The following is a 15395-nucleotide window of genomic DNA, read 5'->3' as shown; positions in this document are numbered from 1 at the left end:
ATGCCAGTCGCCTTGTGAACACTCCATCATCATTTTATAAAAGTGAAGAAATAAAGACTCAGTTCAGACTGCAACCCCTATTACAGTTCAGGACTTGTCTATTTACCATATAAGGCACATTGTTCTTTGACGAGGTAAAGCACAACTTAAATTTTCTGAAAATAGATTTTCAATATAAACGCATGCCTTCTCGTTTAAATAAAATAATTTCTCTATGTAGTTTTTTGAAGACAAACATAATGGTGCATAAACAACTTCTGGAAGGACAGACAAGCTACTCACTATACTGACTGAATGATGCTGAAGCAACAAGATGACTTACTTTTCACATTATGCCTCCCTAAAATATTTGAAATTTTTTTTTTATTTCTATTTTTGATTTAGAGACAAGGGTCTCACTCTGTCACCCAGGCTGGGCTCAAGCAAACCTCCCACCTCAACCTTTGGAAGTAGCTGGGACTACAGGTGCATGCTACCACACCAGGCTAATTTATAAATTTTTTTTAAGACAGGCTCTCTCTTGTTACCCAGGCTGGTTTGAACACCAGGCCTTAAGCGATCCTCCAGCCTCAGCCTCCCAAAGTGCTGGGATTACAGGTGGTGAGCCACTGAGCCTGGCCTATTTGAAATTTTTAAACCATGAGCATGTTTTGCTTTACAGTTAATAAAAAAGAACCTTTTAAAAAAACACAGATTGAGTTGTACTGTGAATTAACATCTTAGATGCTGCATTATACTTCTATTCTCACTGTAATAGGCATCTATTACATGCTAATACTATTACATACTATCTCTCAAATACAATTTAGCAAATGAGGATGCTCACATTAAATGACTGAGATTTATAAATTATACTAACCAAAAGTCATCAGTTGCTCCGTAAACTATGCCTCTATTCACAATCTACTATGGTTTCACTGTATGTATTCACAACAGGTTTACAATGCCTATTATGCAGTAATAAGAGTAAAGAGACAATAGCAACTATCATATATTAACTTGTCAGTTGCCATAATAACCACTGAGATTTTATACAAAAGGTTTTTTAAATTTCAACATAAGGCTGGGCAAAACTTACCTGTCAATTACATAAAAGTTGTCACCATCATCACCTTGATCAATTACATGTTCCCCATCTTTGACCAATTTTTCAAACATGGCATCTAATACTTGAGACATCTGCTCCTATTTTTTAAAAAGATAAGATATAATCTTTATGTTTATCTAGAACATGTTTTCTTAAGTAACCATAATTACCCTTTATATTTCTGTGAACAAGATCAAGGAAATGGAAATATCACTGCCATTAAGTCTTGTCAGAAAAACACATAGTATTAAAAAAAAAGAAAGGAAAATACATAGTACAGTCTATCTTACCATGTACAAGCAAGATGATTACATATTTACTCATATTCAGTATCTGAATGAAAGTAATTATAATTAGTCTCAGAATATTTACAACTATCACCACTTTAAAAAGAAAAATTACCCACCATATACCTTGTGAAATGACCAAGTTAGTAAAAAACACTGTTTCAAAATTCTTTTCAAGATACCTGTTTTTAAAACTTCCCTATTATTAGTCATCACTAGGATTTATGTACAAATCACCTAAATACTTAGTGAATTTGAATCCTGACTCCAATCCTGCTTTTTGGTTTAGCTCCAAAACCAAAACAGAACAAAATAGAAAAGTAAAACCAAAAATGACTATGGCAAATATTCTGTCACTATTCTTTGTCATTAAGATTCTCTTCAAAAATCAACCATAGTTTCATATGTTTGTTGATCATTTGTCTATCTTCTTTTGAAAAACTTCTCTTCATGTTATTTGCACGCTTTCTGATGGGTTTTTGGTTTTTTTCTTGCGGATTTGTTTGAGTTCTTTGTAGATTCTGGATTATCAGTCCTTTGTCAGATGTATCGTTCGCAAACATTTCCTCCCATTCTGTAGGTCGTCTATTCACTCTGTTGATTATTTCCTTAGCTGTGCAGAAGCCTTTTAATTTCATTAAATCCCATTTATTTATTTTTGTTGTTGCTATATTTGTCTTTGGGGTCTTAGTCATAAATTCTTTGCCTAGGCTGTATGTCTAGAAGAGTTTTTCCTACATTTTCTTCTAGAATTTCTATGGTTTCATGCCTTACACTTAAGACTTTAATCCATCATCAATTACTTTTTGTATATGGCGAGAGATAGGGATTCTGTTTCATTATTCCGCATGTGGCTATCCAATTTTCCCAGCACCATCACTAATCATCAGGGAAATGCGAATTAAAACTACAATGAGATACCATCAGAATGGCCATTACTAAAAAGTTAAAAAAACAACAGACGCTAGCATGGATGCAGAGAGAAAGGAATGCCTGGTGGGACTGCAAATTAGTATAACATCTATGGAAAACAATTGGGAGATTCCTCAAAGAAATAATTATAAACCTACCATTTAATCCAGCAATCCCACTGCTGGGTATCTACCCAAAGAAAATGAAGTGATTTTTATCAAAAAGACACCTGCGCTTGAATGTTTATTGCAGCACAATTCACAACTGCAAAGATGTGGAATCAACCTAAGGGCCCATCAATTCACAAGTGGATAAAGAAAATGTGGTGTGTATATATACCATTGAGTACTACTCAGTCACAAAAAGGAATGAAATGATGTTATTTACAGCAACATGGAGGGAACTGGAGACCATTATTCTAAGTGAAGTTATCTCAGGAATGGAAAACCGAACACCGTATGTTCTCACTAATAAGAGGGAGCTAATAGATGGGTACACATGGGCATAAATTAACACAAAGGACATAAGAAACCAAGCGGGGAGGGTGGGTATGAGGTAAAAACTTACCTGTTGGGTACCTGGTGATGGGCACACCAAAAGCCCTAACTTAAGCATTATACAAGATAGCCTCATAACAAAAACACTCGTAATCCCTTAATATTTTGAAACAAAAAAAAAAGAAGCAACCATTCACCTTACTAGTGCAGATTTGTCAGAAACATAAAAACTATTATTCAACTACTTAATCTACATAAAATTTGAATCTGCTTATGTGTGGTTGAAAAGGCTCAAGGATAAACTTCAGCAAATGAGAATAAACTAGGAGGTGAAAGAAATCTTTCCTCAGAACAGATACAGGAACAATTCAATGACCTTTGAATAAACAGAACAAATAGATATGGAGAAAAAGTGCAGTACAATAGTAACAGAAAATTTTAGAGCATTATTTGCTCTGCCACTTATTAGCTCTGAGCCCTTGGTCAAGACACTCCCTATGAGTACAAAAAGGGTATAACACTAACTGCTCAGGCCAAAATCAATCATTATTATTATTATAAGTAAATTCAGCAGCTGAGATAGATTCAAGGGGGAAAAAGAGATGCAAGGGGGAAACAGGTTGAAGAAACAAGATATTCTGGATTAAAAGATAACAGATCACATGTGATTCTCTTCCTTTTGAGACTCCATTAGAATTTTATAGGGAATAGGAAGATAGGAATCCACAACAGTATACAGCACAGGAAGGGGCAGCTGATGGATGAGACAGTTCTGGGGCAAAGGTAAGTTAAATGTGGCAGAGGGAGCAGAGCAGAGTGGCACAGACGAGCGTGGAGGGGCCGACATGCCCTGCAGGGCACCAGGAAGCTCCAGACTGGGAAATACCTGGTTCTCTCACGGTGAGCCTGAGACACACAGATTGAAAACAAATGGCTTGATTTAAAGTCCTTAACAGAGATCAGTCTACACCTTCCTTCAAAATCCCTCTACCCTGAACACAGAAGGCCGGGCAGACAAGTGTTGACCCCACCTCTTCCCAGGCAAAAGATCAGAAAGAAACTGGACAAATTAGAGAGAACTAGAACAAATACTGTGAACACTGGTGCCCTAGGACAAAGGCCTTCACTTGCTGGGATTTAGGGGTTCCCCAATGTAGCAGCTGGTTCCCTGTCAGCTCAACCTACACAGTGCATTGGTTGACAGTCCTGGCCTACTTACTCAGAGCTCTCAATCAGCTTTTTATTGCTCCTCTGGTCACCTACAAGACTAAGATAAACAGCTAAACACCACATGAGATAGATATTTCAGGAACAGTAGAGAGCTTTTAGAAAGTTCTACTTGTATACCTAGAGACATTCAAGATGATATTATATCTAGGAGACAAAAAATATATACATACAATGTTTAGAAAAAGAGCATTAGAGAAAAATGGGTAACTTGGAAATTAAAAAACAGGATTGCCAATTTTTTTCCTTTAAAATAGACTTTTTAAAAGCCGTTTTAGGTTCATAGAAAAATTGAACAGAAAGACATCCCATATATCCCCTGTCCCCACACATGCACAGCCTGCCCCACTATCGCCACCTCCCATTCCTTACAACTGATGAACCTACGTTGACATCATTATCACCCAAAGTCCGTAGTTTATATTAGGGTTTACTCTTGGTGTTGTAAATTACGTGGGTTTGACAAATTTACAACAACACATATCCTCCATTACAAAACTTTTTTGAAGTAAATAAAAAAGTAAGATGATAAACTAAAACAAAAAACCTCAAAAAAGTCAATAAAAAGATAGGAGTTCCAGAGACAGTAAAATAACAGAGAAAACAAAAAGGAGGACATAAATATGAATTTTTCAGAACCAAAGGACCAAAAGTGCCTGGCACAAGTGATGACCAAAAACCCCCCACTAACATAACACAATGTATTTTTAGAACACCAAAGATGAAGAATAAGATCCGCAAAGCTTCCAGAAATGGGCAAAGGGGGTGGGGGGGGTCTTAAAAAAATAAAAAGATGCTCAGCTTCTCTCAAAATGAAGAGAAATGCAAATTAAAACTGAAATGAGATACCACTTTTCACTTGTCAGATTCAAAAAGATACAAATGTTAGAATAACACACTGTGTTACAGACCGTGTGGGAAAGACACATTCTCATACAGACTTCTAAAGAGAAGGTAAAATGGAACAAATTCTACAAAAAGCAATCTGTCAAAATTTAATAAAATTTCAAATATATACACCCTTCTACCTCACTATTTCTTTTCTAGTTAGTTATTCTAGAGATATTTGTGAAATGATATGTTCACCAGCATTTTTCATTGTATTATCATAATAGCAAAAGATTATAAACAAATGTTTATCAACGGGGCACTGGATAAATAAGTTATGGTATATCCATACACCAAAAAGCTCTGCAGCTGTAAAAAAGAAAAAAAAAAAAGCATGTAGAGATTTTCAGATATCTATCTTTCAAGGAGTTGCTGACAGCCAAAGAACACTCAGAGAAGGATAATCAGGAAATCTGAAAACCTGCCACAGGGGGAACAGTTTAAGAACCGGGGCATTCAGGTGAGAGTAAAGACCTTACATGGGAACACATCAGCTATCTTTGTCACACCAATGAAGTCAGTGGTGCTAGAGGGCCAGAACTGGGACTGCTGGGTGGAAGTTTCATGGAGATTTAGCACGATGGAAAGACCTGACTAAGAATGAGAGCTGTCTAGTAGTGACAAAAGGGAAGTCTTGCAAAGAGTTTTGCCTTTTCCAGAATGTTAAATAGTTGCCGTTCCAGATAAGCTTCTTTCACTTAGTAATATAGATTTAGGGTTCTTCCATGTCTTTTCATCAAAAGATAGTTCATTTTGTTCTAGCACTGAATAATATTCCATTGCCTAGATGTACCACAGTTTATTTATCTATTCACCTAATAAACATGTTGGTTGCTTCCAAGTTTTGGCAATTTTTAATAAAGCTACCATAAACATCTATGTGTCGATTTTTGTGCAGACTAAGTTTTCAACTGCTTTGGGTACGTACCAAGGCAAGTGATTCCTGGAGCATATGGTAAGAATATGTTTGGTTTTTGTATGTTTCATATTTCATTCCTTTTTTCAGGCTGAATAATATTCCACTATATGTATATACCACAATCTCTTTCCTCATTTGTCAGTGGACACTTTTGGCTGTTGTGAATAGTGCTGCTATGAAGATTTGTATACAAGTATTTATTTGAACACCTGTTCTCAATTCTTTTGGGTGTAAACGTATCAGTGGAATTGCTAGGTCATGTAGTAACTCTATGTTTAACTTTCTGAGGAACCACCAACCTATTTTCCACAGCATCTGAACTATTTTACTTTCCCACTAGCAATGAATAAGCATTCTATAATAATTTCTCTACATCTTTGCAAACATTTGTTATTTTCCTTTTTTTAAATTATGGCTATCCTAGTGGGGATAAAGTGGTATCTCACTGTGGTTTTGATTTGCATTTCCCTAATGACTAACCATGTTGAGAATCTTTTCATTTGCTTGCTGGTCATTTGTATAACTTATTTGGAGATCTATTTAAGTACTCTGTCCATTTTAAAAATGGGCTGTTGAGTTGTGTTATTTATATATTTTGGATATTAGATCCTTATCAAATATATGATTTGCAAGTATTTTCCTCCAATTCTGTAGATTTTTTTTACCTTTTTGATAACGTCCTTTGATGTATAAAAACATTAATTTTTATAAAGTCCAATTTGCATTTTTTTTCCTTGCCTGCTTTTGGTGTCTAAGAATCCATTGCTAAATCTAAAGCCATGAAGACTTACCCCTATGTTTTCTTCTAAGAGTTTTATAGTTTAAGCTCTTTTATTTTAGGTTTTTGATGTCTTTTGAGTTAATTTTTGTATATGGTATGAAGCAAGAATCCAACTTTGTTCTTCTGTGTGCAGATATCCAGTTCATTCAGCACCATTTGTTGAACAGACTATTCTTTTTGCAATGAACGCCCTTGGCACGCTTGTTGAAAAATCAATTGCCTATAAGTGTTTTGATTTTGTTTCTGGACTCTCTATTCCAGTCCATTGTTCTATGTATCCATCCTTATGCCAGTACCACGTTGTTTTGATTACTGTAGCTTTGCAGTAAGTTTTAAAATTGAGAAGTTTGAGTCTTAGAACTTTGTTCTTCTTTATTATATTATTTTGGCTACTTAGAGTCTCTTTTGTTATGTATATAATTTTAACACAGTGGACAACAGCAAAACATTAATGTGTTTTTCTGATTTAGCTTTATAATACATAAAAGCTACCAATTTAACTTTTATAAATAAATCAATACTGATAAAAATAGTGTTAAAAAAGAATATAGAATCTATATAAATACTAATATGTTGTTACAGCAAAAAAAAAGAACAGGGCAAAACACTGTGTCGATTTTGCTGCCATCAAGTTTTTAAAAAGAATATACTTGTATATGCGTTGCATAACCCTGGGAAAATATACACAATAGTGCTAAAAGAACTTGGCTCCTGAGAAACTGGGTTGCTGGGAGACAGAGGTGGAAAGGAGATTTCCTTTCACTAACTACTCTTGTTCTTTTTAAATTTTTGTACATTGTATGTGTATATTGATTTAAATTTTTTAATTAACTAAAAAACAAACTCTACTTAAACACAATTTTGCATCTTCATGTGGGCTAAGAAAAACTTTTGGAAGAATGATGGGGATGGGTTTGAGGAAGCGGTTTTTATGCCCTCTGTGGTCCCTGCGTGAGCTCTGGCACCTATGTGGGGAACAGCAGCCAGGGCTGAGGAGGAAGCCAATGTGGCAATAAAACAGGGCTTTCCTGATGCGGTGCTAATTGGCCTCACGGGGACCATTTTACCCAAATGAGTTCATCAACCCAGGCAACATATGGTCACCTATCAAAATTCTGAAGGTTGATTAAATGGTTTCGTATTACTTTATTTTGCTTGCTATTTATATTTCAACTCTTTAGGGCAGATGGAAGGGGAATATCAGCTTTATTGATTAGTTCTGACTCTAAATGTCAAATGGAGAAAAAGATGAAGTAAATTGCTATAGTAAATTTTTTGGTTATGTTGGAATTCACTGCATTTTAAAATATTAAAAAGCTGAAGAATTCATACATGGATATATGAAAAAATAATTCCTGACAAAATACAGAAAAATTATTTCTTTTAGAATTTCTTTGTGACAGGTGTCTGTTCCAGTCAATCAAAATGTAATTTCCCCATAATTATGCACAGAGTGAAAAGAACTTAGGAAATATTTAATATGCAGAGGCTTATCATGATGACTGACAACTACTGAAGGAAATCCACATCTAATTCTCCTACAGAATGCAAATTCGAGACTGAGCTCAGTAATGGGCTCTGATTCACTTAAGAAATAACAATTTACTCTGCATTAATAAAAGAGCCTATCATATAGCATAAGAAAATTATTTCAGTTAGCCTCAAATCAGAAATATTTCAGAAGGAAAATGGCCTACTGAGTTGAGCATTAAAATATTCATGAAAAGAATATCTTCAAAGACATTAATAATTACAAATGCTGTGTTCAACATATGAATACACAGCACTCCAAGGAAAAATGTTCTGAGGTCTAGGAAGTGCAAGATTTTCAAGCTAAACAATGACTTCAGGAAATTCAAATGAGATAGTAGGTACAAAGCCAAAATCATTCTTCTTCCTAATTAGGAATTATTGTTTCCCCTTCCTCCTTCAAGTTTTCCCATTTCAGGAAAAGGTACCACTTTCACAGTCATTCCAGATACACACTGGGAGTCACCCCACACATTTTCCTTCAGGCCCCAGTTAAATCAACCACTAAGTACCAAGTTCTATTAATCCCGAATATTTTGTGAAACTATTCCTTTCTGTCCATCCCTTTTCCCCATTCCCTGCTTCAGGCCCATTTCTTTTCCCTGGATCGTGACACAGTTTCCTTATGGAGCTCCACTCCTCTGTTCTTGCCCACTTCCCTATTATTCCTCCCTCTTCAACTCTACCCTGTACAGTGCCACCAACATGACTTTAGACAAATGTGATTGTTACATTGGCTGCTCAAAACTCTTCAGGGGTGCTGACTGCCTACAGGGTGTGTTCAGTGCTACAGCATGGTCGAGACACAGCACGCATATGTCAGCTCCCATCACTGGATGCCTTCTACTTCAGGCTCTTGTGATAACACTCTACTTTTTGTCAACTGGCAATTTCCTCCTCACTTTCTGAGGCACAGTTCACTGTCATCTCCAACTTGCTGAATCTTCAGGGTGGGCTAAGAAACACTCATCCAACAATGCCCTGACCATATTACAGCATTTATCATGTTCTACCAAAATGCTTATGCTTATAAAATGTGTTTATATCCTTCATCAAATTATAAGTTTCAGTAGGACAAGAATCAAATCTAAATATCTTTGTGGCCTCTAACACCTTATACAAGCCTTGAAACACAGTGAGTAGCCAAGAAATTAAACTGAAAGGAGCTGTATGATAAACAGATTAAATGAGCTGAATAAGTAATTCAATCAAAATACATTTGGGTTATTGTAAATAATGTATATCATCAAAAACTAGAAGACTGCTTAAAATATGAGCTTAACCTAAAACACTCAATGTGCTGTTTAGAGCTAAATGTCTCTTATTCCAGGTGGTCATTTGTTCAGAAAAATAAATTTTTACTTATTTATATCCTATATCATCTCTAAAAGGATTTGAGATAGTAGGGGAAGAAATCAAAATAGCCTAAGCTCAAATTAAAAAAAAAAAAAAGATCTTTTGGAAACAACTATGTTACCACATTTGCTTCTTCCTTATAAAACATTCAATAAAGATAATTCATGAACTGGGTTTTTCTTTCTTCCCTATATGAGCTAGCTTTTAAAATATATATTGAAGGCCAGGTGTGGTGGCTACACCTATAATCCTAGCACTTTGGGAGGTCGAGCTGGGAGGACTGCTTGAGCCTAGGAGTTCAAGACCAGCCCAGGCAACAAAGTGAGATCCCATCTCTACCAAAAAAAAAAAAAAAAAAAAAATTAGCTGGGCACAGTGGCGCATGCCTGTAGTCCCAGCTACTCAGGAGCCTGATGTAGGAGGATCACTTGAGCCCAGGAGTTCGAGGATGCAGTGAGCCATGATTACACCACTGCACTCTAGCCTAGGCAATAGAGCAAGACCCTGTCTCAAAAAAAAAAAAAAAAGATAAATAAAATAAAATATATATAGAAAGACCTTCAGCAAAGCAGTGAAACAAGTCTAAAAAAGTCCTTCCTATGTTTACAAAATAATCACATTAATTAAGCAAAGATGCTCCTTGCCAGACTATCCTAGCAAAAGTTTTTTAAAAATAATTTTAAATGCAACCAAAATTTTCATAATGCTTCAAAGGAGTTAAAGTTGAAATGGCAAGGAAGATCAATTTAATTTAGAGGATAGAAGAGAATAGGCAGCATCACAGCAACAAATAACTGGCAACTATTTCATTCATGCCTGTTTATCACTTAATGTATAGACACCAGAATATCCCTGCTTAGTCACTGTTGAGCATTAAAATACTGGTCCACTGAATAGGAAAGTATGCAAACAAAATAATGTAAGAAAGTAACAAAATACTAAACTTGAGCATTTTCACATTTAGCTCTAGTCTTTGATATTTAAAGTATATTGGAGGCTAAGAGCATCAATATTACCTGGGAGCTTGTGAGAAATGCAGTCTTTCAAGCTGCATTCCAGACCTACTCAATCCAAATCTGCATTTTAATAAGATCCCCCGATGATATTTAAGTGTATTAAAGCTTGAAAAGCACTGTTTTTAGTGACCTCCAAAATTCTCCCACATAAAATTCTAGTCGAAAAACAGAGAATCCTTGATTGAAGCCTATACCTCTAAGTGTAAAACTAAGGATGAATCTTACTGCCGTCTTCTGTGCGCATTTGGAGCAAAAGAGTTAAATACTAAATTGGTACCTATTTTAGAGAACATCTTATCCACCGGCTGCCTTCAATACCAACTAAGATTACTGAACCGTGTCTTTGCCTCTTCTAGAATGGTACTCAGTCAATGTGGATTGAATGAACTGAGTGAATAAACTTAGATAGACTAAGACATATCAGGGCCACTCTGAATAGCTGAATTCACACATGAGAGTGTTCAAGGATTTGGTGCAACTATGTTCAAGGATTTGGTACGACTTTTAAGAAGACTTGAGTTAGACATTATTTAAATACCATCATTTTATTATAAATAAAAAATATATCCAAAAATATTATTTCTGATTAAATCTGCACACCTAAATATAAAAGGATAACTCCAAGCATTCTTGTTTTAGTTCCATGCTTCCTTTTTGAGAACCTAGTGCACACAGAAAGCTTTGAATGGCATCTGCTACCTCAAGAGGATGTAAAGATGCAAAAGACACAGTTCCTGCCTCAAGAAAATGGATGGATGAAGTGACTGATAGATCTTCAGTATGGTCAAGTTCAGGCCAGTCAGAGCCAGTAATCTGTCCTCAGAGGCAGACATACAAATTTGTAATATGTAAGCCTTAAACAAGATCTACAAAGTCAGAAAATGTAATTTGTGTTCCTGGAGGACATGATATAAACATAAATGATATTACAATCAAAGGAGATTTTTTAAAATATTTCACAGTGTAAATATGACCCAGTATAGCAGAGTTGGTATGATGCAGTACGTTAATCTTTATAAAAATGTCCTTTTTAAGGAGACTTCATCTTAGAAAGAGTGGGTCTTGATTTAATACTTCCTCCTCTAGGTCATCAATCTGAAAACTAGAAGATGCTGAGTTTGACCAAACAAAAAAGATGAGGTAAGTTGCAAAAGTTGACTCAGTTTTCACATTTGGAACATGGCAATAGGGATTCTTTCCTAAATGACTATATAGCAATGAATAACCATCTCAGATTACTAAGATGAAGGAAGCAGAACATTTAGGTCAGAGTGCAAGGCAAAATCTGAATAGCATGCTCACTCATACTGAGAGTGGGTATGCTAGAAATAACAAAACCAAAGACTAGAGATTTCAAAATCTTTAGAAAGAACACCCCCTCCTCCACCCCCGCCAAAGCCAAATAACATGTTACTCTTAATTTGTATAATATAGAGGTTATACACATTCAAATAATTACTACTATTGGCTGTGGAGTGAGGCAATCCTCCACGGCCCTTGCGTATCCCCTTGCATATTCCTGCTGGGAGTCGAAGAATGTAAGGTCCTAACCTCTCTTCACCTGGACCATGTCTCAGCACTGTTTGTAGTGAATAACCCTGAGGGATGAGATAATGTCTTCCCCAGGACAAACACCCTGGGCTTGTTACTTCTTGCTCCAACAGCACCGTATCCCCCAAACTCAATATTCCTCTACCGCAGCACGACACACCGCATGTGCAGGCATCCACAATGGGGCCTTTGCCATTGCCCCAGAGTAATGTTAGCTTGTAAAGAGGGTAAAATTCAAGAATCCTGCACGGTTCTTGACATTAGCATTGAAAAAAATCATTTCTATTATTAAGATTTATCTTACCGGATCCAGGTTCTTAAACAGCAGGATGTCTTTGCAAGCCTCTTGCAATCTATTTCTTTGATCATCAGTTTTTGGATGTATAATCTAAAAGGACACCAGATTAAAACACAAAAACAAAGACATTAGTCAGTACCATCTTACTCAAAGAGACAAAAATCTCCTAACAAAAATCAGTAGGGATGTTAGAAAGAACTGTTGGTGCTCAAGTTCACTTTAGGTTAGTGCTGAGATTCACTTTGAGATGACTGGTAACTATCAGCCCACTAAGTAAGGGAAAGTAATGCAATTTGTCTCAGGGGAGTGGTACACATTCATCCATATACACCTGAATGTTTTCCAAAAGAGTGTTCCCCCAGGTTAGCAAGTTCATTACGTACAGGTCTGTGACTGGCTGGAAAGACTCCAAAGCTCTCAGCCAGTGGGGGCACATACAAAAGGACAACAACAGGTTACAACAGCTACACTGAAAACCTGGAGACTAAGATTAACAGTGTACCGGGTTTAATACTCTTTAAGATGTAGCTCTTTCCTCTGAAACTTGATAAACTGTCTAGAAGCAAGTAAATTCTTAAATGTATATTGCATTAGATACTAAATACATTTTTACACACATCATAACTGCCCCCACAGTAAGTAATTTTCAGAAGGGAGCAAGCAACCACGTACTGCCGCTCCGAGAGAATGTGTCTTCAAGGGACAATGAATCCTAGGAGCACTTGTGTACTCATTTTAGAGTGAACTCAAGGAAAACCGGCATACTGTAGTTCCACTAAACTTTTATTGCAAGAGGGTGACGACTGACACAATGCCCGTGCCAAGTGTGGCTTCCCAACTCTCCAGAGTCCCTTTTGACTAGAGGAAGTCTTTGACCAAAAAGTCCATTCTTTTGTGAACATCGGTAGTTTGTCACTATAAAATGAGTTAGAGAGGCAAGGGATAGTCCTAAAAGCAGCAAACATGGGGTTGGTTTCCTGGAGACCTATACACCACCTGTTCCCATCCCAATGTTCACTCGCAGTGTCCATGGGAGCAGATGGGCGGGCCCCACCTCTTCAGTCAGCCAACCCTATCACAGCAAGCGGAAGTGGTGGCAGTGGATGTACGATATGGCCGCAAACACAGCAAAACTCACAATGGAAAATTTAAACCAGCATTTCAAACCATATCGGATGGCTGAAAATTAATGAAAATCATAAGCCTGAGAAGAATTGAGGAAATTTACAGTATCAGTGTACTATTTATATGCCAACTATGTATATGTGCACTATTTATATATATTACTTATAGACTACATAAAAGACTATTAGCTAGTAGAAAGAAGTCATTGCGTTTTCCCCATAAGGGTAAGGTGCATATAAACCTTTGTTTACTATCTGATCAATATTCGTCTCATACTAGACTCTGACACATGAACCCAGAAAAAGTAGACCCTGGTGCCTACTAACTCACTGTTACACAAGAAATCTTGAAAATTTAGATATTAGCTAAATCACACCAACCAAAAAAAATCACTTCTTCCTGTTCAGATGAGGAAGGCTAACACAATAAAACAAAACAAACAAAAAATCATTTCTCATTTCACAAAATCCATCTAGACCTTCAAACTGAGGCAACCGTAAACACCTGCCTGCAGAGAAGCTCTATTCTCAGAGAGATGAGGCTGGGGAGACATCAGCATCGTGCGCCTCCTTGCCTCCTTCGCTCTTATTGCCAATTTAAGTCTTTCTCCCTGACCCAATCTCTAAGAAGCCTTCACACAGAAGCCCAGCTTTTTGCTCCTCTCTCTCTCCCTTTCCTGCTACTTCTGTTCCTATCAATTGACACTTCTAAATTGTCTCTGGGTCCCAATCCTGCCGCCAAGGCAATTGTCCACTGCTCTGCTCCCGTTTCCTGTCTCCCTCTCCTGCTGTCACTCCACAGGAAGCAGAGGCCCCTTATGTATTATTGATCTCCGTTAAAATCCCACTCTTCCTTCTGGAAAACAACTCCAATGTCTTACTTCTCTGCCCTGTAACCACCTTTCAGAAGATGCTGTCCCAATTCTCAAGACTCCTCTCTCCCGGCTGGGTTTGGCAAGATCCTCTGTAAGAGATCTGCCTCTGGGTCACTGAGGCTGCAGCAATATACCCAAAGTGTGGCTTTTATTATATTAGAGGCCACTTTGGTTTTTATTAAAACATTTCTGATTTCAGGATAAAAATCTTACTTGTTAAATAAACATTTAGGTAGCAATAATATGTGCATTTGTGTAGCATAAATTGCATAAATATGTGCCAGGTACTATTTTAAGGGTTTTACAAATATTAACTCATTTTATCCTAGTAACAGAAGCCATGAAGCAGGTACCATTTTAGAGTTAAGAAAATGAACTTGCCCAGGTAATTTCTGCAATATCCCCCAGTCCATCAGCTGCAGAGCCAGGACTCATCCCATGCAGGCTGGCTGCAGAGTCTGTACTTTAAACCAGGGATTGGTAAATGTGTTTTTGTATGGCCTCTGGCCAAGAATGGTTTTACATTTTTTAATGACTAGAGGGGGGGGAAAAAAAAAATCAAACAAAGGATGATATTTCCTGATACAGGAAAATTATATAAAATTCAAATTCCAAGTGTCTATAAACAAAGTTTTAATGGAATGCAGATGTATTCTTTCATTTATATACTATCTATGGCTACTTTTAAGCTACAACAGCAGAGCTGAGTAGTTACAAATGGGACCCTATGGACCCCCCAAAACCCAAAATATTTACCCTCTGAAATTAATGCATTTTTCGGTTTAAAAAAAAAAAAACCAAAAAACATTTACAGAAAAAGTTTGCCAACGCCTACTTGAAACTTCTGCTGCCTTTCAATGTAAAAAAATTAGAGAACCAATTAATAAGGTTTACTTAGGCATTTTCTTTAAAGAACATTTTCTTGAAGAACCAATTAATAAATAAGGTTTACTTAGACATTTTCTTTAAAGTATATCTGTTTCATTAAGCAAAAGAATCTGCACACAGAATTGAAAGTAATCTTTTAAAAAGTTACATCAGAACACC

General features: G+C 36.6%; 1 protein-coding gene across 1 annotated transcript in view; it reads right to left on the bottom strand.

The window, feature by feature from the left end:
• Positions 1–15395, bottom strand: part of PRKAR2B (protein kinase cAMP-dependent type II regulatory subunit beta) — an 86348-nt gene that overhangs the window by 15904 nt on the left and 55049 nt on the right. The window contains exons 4-5 of the mRNA XM_069461849.1: positions 12356–12439; positions 1079–1185 (exon numbers count right to left, since the gene is read on the bottom strand). Coding sequence (XP_069317950.1) covers positions 1079–1185; positions 12356–12439 — 191 coding nt within the window. The remainder of the gene's footprint in view (positions 1–1078; positions 1186–12355; positions 12440–15395) is intronic.

Source organism: Eulemur rufifrons, chromosome 29 (genome assembly GCF_041146395.1).
Source record: "Eulemur rufifrons isolate Redbay chromosome 29, OSU_ERuf_1, whole genome shotgun sequence".
Classification (NCBI taxonomy): domain Eukaryota; kingdom Metazoa; phylum Chordata; class Mammalia; order Primates; family Lemuridae; genus Eulemur; species Eulemur rufifrons.
The sequence above is the reverse complement of the archived record's forward strand: the minus strand, read 5'-3'. Positions and strand labels throughout refer to the sequence as shown.